The sequence below is a fragment of the Aphidius gifuensis genome, linkage group LG3 (assembly GCF_014905175.1).
Source record: "Aphidius gifuensis isolate YNYX2018 linkage group LG3, ASM1490517v1, whole genome shotgun sequence".
In the NCBI taxonomy this organism is placed as follows: domain Eukaryota; kingdom Metazoa; phylum Arthropoda; class Insecta; order Hymenoptera; family Braconidae; genus Aphidius; species Aphidius gifuensis.
In genome coordinates, this window is record NC_057790.1 from 23,281,217 (window position 1) to 23,293,371 (window position 12,155).

A 12,155-nucleotide genomic window follows, 5' to 3' on the forward strand; every position below is an offset into this window, starting at 1 on the left:
TATTAACAAAAACAAATTGACTTGTCTTTATCGAGTTATTTTATGTCGACAATTTAATAATTAATATCCTTGTTTATCAACATTTTTACATTAATTATATTGCTCTTTTTTGATCATTCAAATATTAGCATCTTGTTTTTTTTTTATCTCACAAGTTAACAACAATAAATAATAATAATTTTAAATGAAAATCAAGCCAATCAATTAGTGCTTAACTGTAGCTGAAGGATAATAATAATAATAATAAAGCATAACAATAGAATAATATTTGCTTTTTTTAAATGAGATGACCAAAATTCGAAAATCGTATAGTTGGAAATTCTATTTACTTTCAACCTTAATTTAATTATTATTTATTTTTATTGTTTTTTCATTATTACGAGTTATCTATTTTTTTTTTTTGTTACAATTTTTGTTAAATGATTATTTATTTATTTTCAATGACCTTCGTTATATCAAAATAAACAATTATTTTATTTATCGTTTCATAAATGCATATTGATAAATTTAAAAATTTTTAATTATAAAATTTAAATGCCCAATTAAATAGTATTTAAAATTTTCAACAAATTTTTATCAATTTTATTTATTGATTCATTCGTAAAGAAGATTACAGTATTTTAAAAATAAAATTCCTTTATTTTTTATTTATTTTAAATGAATGTATATAATTTTTAAATGCTATTTAATATTATTTTTTATTTTTCTGTAAATGTCATTTAGTAGAGTTAATAATTTTCATTGTCAAGTGTTATCGACCGCACAATTTCCGCTTTAATACACATGTACTTGTAAAAAATATCAATTTTCAATGCTCTAAATGAATATTACTATTTTTTTTTATTTTTATTGTTTAGTGTAATGAGTTTATGAGTTATTTTTAAATACATGATTTAGTAAGTTAGTAACGTATCTGAGTGTATAAAATTGATTGAATTTTATCATCATAAATGAAATTCAGCGAAAAATAAAAATGTTTAAATAATAATAAAAATTAAATATACAAGTGCAAAAAGAATATGGTACTTAAAATCGTTTGACTAAAAATATATATGCTCACATTTTATATATAGAATTAAAAGACTGCAGGCACCTGTAGCAATTTCTAATTGGAACGAAACGTTTCATGCAAATGATCCGATCGGAAATAATGCCACGTTTATTTGCCTCCATTAGTTACCCATTTTATCTCACTTAAAAATAAAATTTAATTTTTTTTCTTCTACCTGATAATTAAGTCAACAAATGAATGAAAAAAAAAAACATTCAAATGCATAAAGTTGTTTATTTAAAAAATATCAAATTTTCAAATTCAATAAATAATCTAATTTTATTTTTTACATTTTTTTAATGACTATTGAGGTTTTATTTTACGAGTGCGCTTGAAGAATATTTTTCCTTGTTATTAATGATTTTAAAATTAACCACAAGTTGAAGGAAAAAATGTTGACTCAAGTGTTGATAAAAAAAAAAAAAAAAAAAATTCTTCAATCGTAATAATTAATGCGTAATAAATTTAAAAAAAAAAATGCAAATAATTAATTTTTAAAATAGTCAAAAGAATTTGCAGTTTTTTTTCTTATTTTTTTTTTCAATGGAAAAAATTAAAAATTCAATTTTTTTTTGTTTTAAATTTTTGGTATCTTGTTATTTGTTTGACAATCCAATAATTTATCAAAAAATTTATATTGTTAAAATTCAAATAACTTTTTACTTAAAAATATAAATTTTAATATAATTTTTTTCATGAATTTGCAATTTATCATAAGAAAGTTTTGTGTATCGAGGACTTAAATATATATTAGATTTACGATACAATAGAATACATAAATTTTGATGCAGTTGAGTTGGTCCTCATGAACCCTGAACCAACAATTTTCACACAATAAAATAAAAAATCGTAAACTTTTTTGTATTTTTATTATCTTGATTTTTATTTTTCAAGTTTATATACTGAGTGCTTACTTGCGTCACTATTTGAAAAACGTGCCAAAATATTTCGACCAACAAAAAAAAAGTAAAAATATTATAAAAAAAATACACAAAAAAAAAAAAAAAATTCAACAAATAAAATAAATGTTTGATAATAATTTTTAAAAATTATAACTTTTGCAATTTAGCAATTTAAAATTTTTTTTTTGGTCATTGATAACACCAATATCTGAGAGAGTTAAAAAAAAAAAAAATATTTTAATGAGGTCACTATTTAATCTCACTGACCAGTCCAACTGGAAATTACATTTTTTCCCTTAGGATAACGTATGAAAAAAACCACAAAAAATTATCGTTTTCCTCGTCTTTGAATTGGTGAGAATAAAAAAATAAAAAATGAATAAAAATATCTGCAATTCAGCGCATTTAAAAATCTCCCTATAAAAATATCATTCAATTCACAAATTTAAATTTTTTTTATTTTTCCAACTTGATGATAAATCATTTGAAAATAATTTTTTGTCAAGAAAAATGATTTAACATTTGATATATAAATTTAATTAATTTTTGATGATTTTAGGGAAGGCGAAGGAGGAGGTGGAGGAGGAGGTGGAGGTGGTCGTGCCGCATCCGGGGGCGGTGGTAGACGAGCACCAAGTTTACGTCTGGTTAATGGCAGGACAACCACTGGGGTTGGCCTCCATACCAGCAGTACCGAATCCGTCCGTTCACCTCATCAACATTTAAGTCAACAAAATAATAATAATAATAACAATTATTATTATTCGGGTAATAATGTTACAACAAATAATTATCCACGTTTAAATAAGGATGATAGTATTAAAATCAGTATTGAAAATACAAATACATGTACTGATAGCCTCGTCACTGCACTAGACGACGAGACACTTCTTATTACTGATTTTCTCAACGATAACGGTAAATTTTTTATTCATTAATTAATTATTAATTGTTAATTGTTAACGTTATTTAATTTTTTGAATTATTTTTCAATGGAAACATCCAAATTTTCTTGCATTTTATTTAGTAAAAGAATTTTTTTTCGATTCATTTTTTAAAATTAAAATTAATGTTTTATATATTTTTCTTTTAACGTTTTTATTGGACTTTTATTGTTGAGTGTTTTTTTATTTTTTTGTGGAATGTCACACTAATGTGACTTGAATAAAAAAAAACCTACTGATATATGAAAAAATTCAAGGAAACAATTGTAGGGAAGGCTTTTTTCTCTATTTTAAAAAATGCGGATATATTTTTTTTTTTTTTTTTTTTTGTAAATTAAAATGGACGTGATTAAATGAGTCTAACACACTGACTCATTGACTGACATCTTGGACCTTGAATTATTCTGATATTTTTACAAGATAATTTTAGACATAATAATATTTATTTTTATTTTTTTAAATTGAAATTTTTTTATTTATCTACAACGTCATTGAGTATTTTACTTATTTCTTTGTTGTTATTTTATATAAATTTTTTAGTTTTTTCGAAAATAAATTAAAAAATTTGACAAAGCAATTTTTATATTTTTACGAGCAGTAGTATCTGTAGAAAAATTTTCATCAATGAAATATCAAACCAAAGAATTTTTCGTATGAAACTCTGTAAATTATTTTTTACAATCGATAATCAATAGAAAATAAATTATCATGGAAAATAAATATAGCTGAAATATAGTGTAAAATTTTTTTTTTTAATTTTAATCATTCTTCGTGTCAATTTTAAAATACGAATAAACTTGTTACATATATTCAAAACATTTTTTTTTTTTTTATGTATTTTTTGCAATTAATTCTTATTGACGCAATTCCATTTATGACTCTTCTGAATATGAGTTTTAAAAACTATTTTTATTTTCATTTATCAACGCATATTCATCAGAATTTTTACTTCAAAAGAGCGCATCTCTGATAAAATTAAAAGAAAAAAAAAAAATAAATAAACTAATGCATTCTGTGTCAAAAATAAATTTTAAAAAAAATTCAATAAACCTGATGAATCAAAAGAGAGTGATTAAATAATTTATAAATTTTTTTTTTTCAAATGATAAAATACTAATAAATAAAATTAATTATTTACAGGCAACGAGATGAATTACAAAGGAAGTGGCAAGGTCCATTTTGGAGTGGACGATGTGTCCCTCTATGGAACACCAAAAGAAGAACCTGGTCCAGGTTTACCTGGTCAAGAAGTCAAACAGAGCTTCCTCAAAAATCAGCTACAAGCATTATTTCAACCAACTGATAATAAATTGGCTATGAAATTATTTGGTAGTAAAAAAGCACTTATGAAAGAAAGAATAAGACAAAAAGCAGCAGGTCACTGGGTCATACATCCTTGTTCCAGTTTTCGGTAAGTTTTTATCAATATTTTTATCAATCAAATCAAAATAATAATTGACTCAACATACTGCAATCATGACCAACATCTTTTTCCACAACTGATCCAACAAATAATCATTATTATTATTATTATAAAACACACAGACAAAATAAACAAAGCAAACAAAAATATATATTTTTTGTTTATCAAAGCAAAAATGTTTCAGCAACATATTCTTGATTTTTTTTTGTCCGTTATATATGTTTTTATACATTTTACATATATTATGTATACATTTTTTTTTTGTCTCATCTACCTGGTACACTTTCTCAGGTCTTGTTTTTATATTTTTATTTTAAATTTTTTACATTCAGCTGAAAGAAAATTTTTCTAATATAAAAAAACGTCATATTTTTTGTTTCTTTCGAATGGTTTGACCTCCACTCGGTGATATTGATCCACCAACTGCTCCAACAAAATAATAAAATTTAATTTTTTCAAAATGATAATAATAATATTTTATAGATAAAAAAAAAAATAATAATTGACTAATGGTTTATAAATTTTAATTAATTGAATTTTAGAAAAAAGAGTATTTCCTTGTTTTTTTCTTTTTTGTTTTGTTTCGTATATTTTCATCATCATGTAAACCACGTGGTTTATAAATCTGCAAAATTTTATATGAGAACAAGTTGGATAACTGTAAACTGGCCAGTAAGACCCCGCACATGGTTCAAGTTGAAATTTTATATATATAAATTCATTGGTGCAGTATTTGCGTGGGTTTCAAGTTTGTGGGCAATTAAATGAGAATTATGCAAAGCCACGAATCGCAGCTTTTGGTGGTTATTATATACCAATTTGATAAAAGACAACTTAATACTAATACATACATTAAATTTATATATGTATACTTGTAAATTTAATTCTTAGGCGCCAGTATGTCCAAGTTATTTGTCGATTTAACACACACACATATTTATATAATAAATTCTTTTCATTTTCAAATATGTGAATATGAAAATTTATACCATCAAAAGTATCAATACTCATGTTCACATGTGTGCATTTTAAAAATTTTATTTTACTAAATCATATTCTAGCTTTTAAACCTTTTGAGAAATTTTTTTTTTATCGTTGAAATTTATTGACTAACATTTAAAACCACTTGAAAATTATATTTTTGGATAATCCATGTATTATGTGAATTAATTTCCTTATTTATTTGATTTTTTTTACTTTACAAATATTATTTTTCTCATTTTATATATCATTAAATTTTTTTATTATTATTTAAATATATAAAATGGAAAAAAAATATTAATTATTTTTATGCAAAATTAAAAAAATATTGAATTATAAAAGTTTATTTTGTTTTTGAAATAATAATGGGAGTGAATTTTTAATTTATGCATTTGAAATAAATTCGTATATGAATATTTATTTAAATATTATTTTTGTGTTTATTTTGTGTTGAGATTTGATGACAGTTGTTGTTGACATTGTTGTTAAATAACACTTGACTGAATATTTATACGCCTGCAGTGTGATTTTGTATTTTTTTTTTTTATTTTAATTCTCACAATCAGCTGTTTAAATGATCTCAGAATAATCATATACGATTAAGTGAGAGGCTATTATTATAACGCATGTGTGTGTATGCTGTATATATTTTTGTGTTGATTCAATTGAAACTGATGACATCAAATCATGATATTTATCTTACCGCAAAATTACAACTGACTGTTTTAATTTTTGTTTATTTATTTTTTCTAAATACAAGCTACAAGCTAAAATTTAAATTATTAATTAAAAAAATAAAAAAACTATTCAACGAAATTATTATAAACATCATCTATTTATTATAAAATAATTTTTCTATATATTTTAATAATGTAAAATCACAAAAATCCTCGACCCATAAATCGAAATTGTTAATTTAAAAAAAAAATCTATTTATTGACCTTGAATTTCCGATTAAATCCAACCAAATAATAATAATTTATTTTTAAATCAAGTGTTTTTTCCATATATATTTTATTAATAACAATAAATCATAAAAACCTTGACTCTAAAATAAAAAATAATTATCAAAAAAATTAATTTAAAAACTTTCATTTGATCTTTGAATTAATGTTTATTAAAAAAAATTAATTTAAAACAATAATAATAAATTGAAATACAAATTTAACAGTCAAGTATATATCTTAATTAATTATATAAATTTATATAATAATAACAATAATAAATTTTTAATATTATTAAAGTGTTATATAATAAATGAAAATTTGCTTATAAATTTCGTGGAGCTACAATGGCTTACTAAATAGGTTTCCTGTCATGTCAATATTGCAATATAATAAAGCGTGAATTTGAACATCCGTATTCATATGCTGTCATATATATTTGCTGATGCAAAACATTTTGTATTCTACAGCTGCATCGCGACGCCAATTCTGCAGATTATTATTCAACGCAAATGTATATATACACAGTTCTGTACAGTCAATTTGATTTTCTAATACTGTTATGACAGCTTCTTGATCCAAACCAAATCATACAAATATACACCCACGTTACCAAAGTCAATAACTGTGATAATAATATAAAATTGAAGCTTTGAATTTTCAAGAAATCAAAGAGTTTATTGTCCTTAAAAAATAAAAATAATTCTCATTTATTTTTATTGTCATTATCAATGTCAATTTAACTTGGTATCTAAAAACAAGTAAGCTCTAATTTTTTTTTTTTTTCCTTGTTAAAAATATCAAGGTTTAGACTAAGCTTGATATTGAAAAATAAATAGTTAATATATTTTGAAAATATAACTATCATTTATCACAAAAAAATTCATAACTTTATGCAGTAGAAAAAAAATATATGGTGTTATTTTATTTTTTTTTTCTATTTTATTTAATATCATAAATTGTATTTTTCAAGATATCTCGGATATAAGCTTTAAACGAAATAAATATAAAAAAAAAATTCTAGAAAGCCTAGATTATTCAGGCACTTTTCGCAATCTCTCAAGTGTTATTATTATTTTTTTTTCTTCGGCTACCTTACACCTAGCCCCGTTGGCGTATAACAATTGTAAAAAAAAATAGAAAAAAAAAAGGAAAACTTTTTCTACTGCTCCTTAATATCCTCAACACTTTTTAAACTTTTTTTTTTTTTTTTTCTATTTTTCAAACCCTCAAACACACTACTACTCCAATACACAGTTTCATTCTGTAATCGAAAAACGTAGAAGGTGTTTATTCCATTGTTGAAAAAGTATAGTCCACTTGAAGATTAACACAAAAGTAAAAAAATAAATAATAAAATAAAAAATTGTAAAAGCTTGTCATTTGTATTTCTACAAGTCTTTTGGTAACTTATTTCTATTTCAAAATAACCAACATTAAAAGCAATAATTTATTTTCGTAAAATTTATTACATTATTTGTAGCATAAATAATTTTAAAATTAAATATATTTTTTAGAATCAATGAGACTAACAAACTAGTCAGTATCCATTAGTCTCAATTGAATATTATGTTCAATTATTTGGTGGAACCAGTTGAAACGAGTTGCTTTTTAAAACTCTTTCCGGATGATTATAACAACTCGATTGATATTCAACGTTGGGGGTTCATTATAATCATCATCATCATCATCATAATAATAATATTTAAATAGTAAAAATGTTAGTCTTGAATTGACAAATATTATAATAAAATCAGGTATTTTTTTTCTTGTCGTTTTGTTTTACTGAGACATTGCAATTTATCTGAAGCAGGTGTTGATATCTCTTGGGAATTTCTAAATTCATATATTGACAAAGATATATATTAACTGACTTGGATTTGGCTGGGTTACTTACCACTTGAGAATCTAAATTTTCTTATTCCTTTTGGAATACTTAAATGATAATGATGATGATACTAGTGCTATCAAAATATAGCCTCGTTTGTGACCTTTGAACTCTTAAAGTGGGTCAGTTTACCTGATCAATTTTATGCTCTTTATTTACACAACATTTACTATTAATCCTTGTTTTTATTTTTGCTTTAATTTCATTTTCAAATATAAAATTGTAGAGTATATTTAATCTATACTAAAACACTTGCTCTTTATAGCAAAGTTTATTTTATATTTTTTTTACCGAAAAAAAAATCTAAAATGACTCTTAAAGTTTTTTGTTTTTTTTTAACTTTCTAATTAACTAAATGAAAAATAAAAAATTTTGAAGGTTTTTATAATATTTATTATGATGAAATTTTTATATTTATCGAGGACATTATCTAAAATATATATAAAATTTATGAGAATATAATCATGACTATTTTATAGATTTTAAAAAATTGGTTAAACTTAAAATCACATTTATTTTTTTTTCTGCATAATTACATGTTCGATTTGGTAAATCTAGTATACATAATAAAAATATATTATCAATAATAATTTAAACATTATTACAACGACATTGCATACTTGAATAATTCAAAAGTTTTGAATCACAAAATATCATTGAATCATAATTCAAACGCGTTTCAATAACAAATTTATATTTTTAAAAATATCATTATTATTATTTAACATATTTTTATTCATTGCGTGACTATTGCATTCTACAGGTTTTTTTTTTTTTATTATTTTTTTCAGTCTCAATAAAAATTGCATATTCATTGTGAACCCTGCGAACCAATTAAACCAATTTTACTTTTTTAAATATAGCTTATTTTTCTTCATTTGGTTTCATCAATACAACGAATTTAATTGATCTTTATTGTTCAACCAATTCATGACAATATCAAAAAAAAAATTCTTTAAAAATACATTTGGACATATATAAATTGCGCAATCAAAAAATGTATAATTACTTTTTTTTTTTCATATCACAATGCTCATATATGAATTATTATTTATTCAGAAAACTTGTTTAATCGTTGACGTTGAGCACGAGTCATTAAAAGTCATTATTCATTTGTCACATTGTCGTATTTAATTACAAAAACTTAAAACACTACATAAATGTTGTTTTTCCTTTATCATCATGATTTTTATTTGTTTGAAAAAAAATAATAATCAAACACTTGATAGAATCACAATAAATCAAATTTAAATATTTAAATATTTTATAAAAAATAATAAATATACAATGAATAATAAAAAAATTATGAAATTTAATTATTTGAAAATTAAAATAAATTAATTTGTGAATAAAAATAATTTTAATATTTTATAATAAATTGTTAAATTTTGATGAATTTATTTATCATTTTATAATTTTTTTTTAAAAATATCATTGGATTTTTTATTAAAAATAAAATACATAGAATAAAAAATTTTTATTAATGTTATTTGGGATTAGCTGTTGAATTGATTTGCCAAGCAATGTGTAGAAAAAAAAATATAACAAAAAATATATATAGGATAGAATTGAATAAAGCTTCTGAGCTTAAGGCAAATGGGTAGTGCAGAAATAAGCTCGATCGTTTTATTGGCTATATATATATTTCAAGTATTTCAGCATCTCTGTGTTGTTGTCATTGTGGTTGGATCTATGTTGTCCCAGTAAATGCAATTCCAACAACTGGTGTGATACTGTCATTTTTTTTTTTTTTTATATAGAATACATTTTTCCTAATATACATGTCGTTCTTCTTCAACAATATCAATCTCACTACACACTAAATTCAACATCAGTAATAGAAAAAACTACATCAAAAATATCATCATTTGAAAGTTCTCTTTTTTATTTTTATCATATGGTTTTTTTTTTTGAATTTTAATACAGTTATCTATCTTCTTGGCACTCTAGTATCAATCAAAACTTTTCGTATATAAATATTAATAGATTTTGTCGTCAATATTATGAGTCTTTAAATTGGATTTGATTCAAATTGGTGAAATTACATTTCCTGATTAGCACTTGTGTCGCAATGAGGCTCTTGAATATGAAATGGAGTTGTTTTTTTTTTTTTACAATAAATATTACTTGAAATTTTTTCTCTTGTTAATGGTGTTTAGAAATTTTTTATTAGTCCAGGATTAATGGAGCTTTTAAAATGTCATAGTAATAAATACTGTTTTTTTTTTTTTCTATTTTTTTTTTTGTTCTTTTAAATTTACAAATTCATGGTAGATACATATTTTTTCCTAGAGGATCACTAATAGCTACATTAAAAATTCAAAGAATAGTTTTTCTGATAAATCAATATGTTGTTTTTTAATTTTTAGTAATATATATCGTCATTGTTTATTTTATTTTCCACTATTTTTCATGTAAAAAATTTATTTTTAAATATACTTTTTATGACACATTTAATTTGATGCTTTGGACAGTGCTGGATGACAGTTCAAGTATTAAAATCACACCCTCAAGATACATTTAGTCGCTCTAAATTTTTTTTTTTTTCACCTTTTGTTTTATATTTATTTTTTTTAAAAATAATATTGCCAGTTTGAATGGCCAGTTGACGGACAAAACTGTCCCTTTCGGCTATCTGACATTTACGAAAATAAAAAAAAAATATTAACAATAGAACAAAAAATACCTATGCAACAACAATAAAAACACTAAAAATTAATTTTAAAAAATCATCATTAATATATGAGGAAGTTTCCTATTAAAATAACTTGAGAAAAATATAAACTATTTCCTTTTTCTTTTTATAAAAATAATAATAAACAAGTATATGAGTCAAGAATAAAGAATTATTGCGTGTCAACGTCGACATGTCCATATCTTAATTAATACAGACAAAGCTCAAATAATTTTGCTGCACTATAAAGACAAAATTACTCAATTAATTAATTATTTTTAATGTTTCTCATTAATTTTTTCATGATCCTTGTTACAATGACAACGACAATGAACCTCATTTACCACCTACCTATAAAATTTAAAGAAAAATTTCCTAATTAAGTTTAAAAAAAAATATAAATTACAACAACCTACACATTCAGATAAATATCAAACTATTTATTAACTATTAATTTCCCAGCAATAATTAAAAGAAAAAAAAAAATTATATAACATTTTTTTTGTTGTAAAATGATTATTAATTAATTGAATTAATTTTATGATTAATTAATAAAAAATTCGTTGGGTTAAATTAAGAAAGTGTTAAAATTTTTTGTTTATTCTGCAAAATTAATCATGCATAAAATCAAGATCTTGATAATGTCAGCATACTCTAAAAACAATAGACTTTTTTTTTTTTTCATCATCATTGTTTAGAACATTTTTAGTAGGTATATATATAAATTTAAATTATTATTATATATTTTATGATGTTTTGATGTTCATATTTTTAACACCAAAGTTATGTATTTTAATCGACATATCATGCAGTGTTAACCAAAGCATCTAGTTTGTGGTTTAACATAGTGCATGTTCACTTAAACTTAGCCTATATCATTTACCATTTTTTTCATTTTTTTTTAATTTTTTTTTTTTCACTTTGTCCTCAATACCAACAAATATACATCCTCTCTCTGACACTGTAATCGATATTCTCATTCTGCAGGTATTATTTTTTTTTGTTTTCAAATTATAAAAATGAAATTTATTTAGAAAAAAAAAAAAAATCTAGTTAATAAGATGTCAATTTAAATTTTTTTATTTTTTAATTATTTATTATTGTTTTTAATATTTTAATTTTTATTTCTTTTTTAATATTGAATTTATTTTATATCCTGTTAGGTCCCTCTATTAGGGTGAACTGCTTGTTGGATGATGTAGTTGACTAAAATTAGAATGACCTCTCGGCAAATATTACAACTTGATAATATTTATTGTAAATAAAAGGGATATTTAATTAAAAGTTTTTTGATCCCAGCTGATTATTATTATTGTCTTATTTTAATTTAAAATCATGATTTTTTATG

The 12,155-nt window shown here is 22.4% G+C and overlaps 1 protein-coding gene across 7 annotated transcripts in view; it reads left to right on the top strand.

Annotated features, from left to right (window-relative positions):
* LOC122853020 (potassium/sodium hyperpolarization-activated cyclic nucleotide-gated channel 2) overlaps window positions 1-12,155 on the top strand; it is a 35,061-nt gene that overhangs the window by 7,834 nt on the left and 15,072 nt on the right. For all 7 annotated transcript variants that reach the window (XM_044153201.1, XM_044153208.1, XM_044153205.1 and 4 more), the window contains exons 2-3: window positions 2,513-2,871; window positions 4,038-4,308. In XM_044153201.1, coding sequence (XP_044009136.1) covers window positions 2,513-2,871; window positions 4,038-4,308 — 630 coding nt within the window. The remainder of the gene's footprint in view (window positions 1-2,512; window positions 2,872-4,037; window positions 4,309-12,155) is intronic.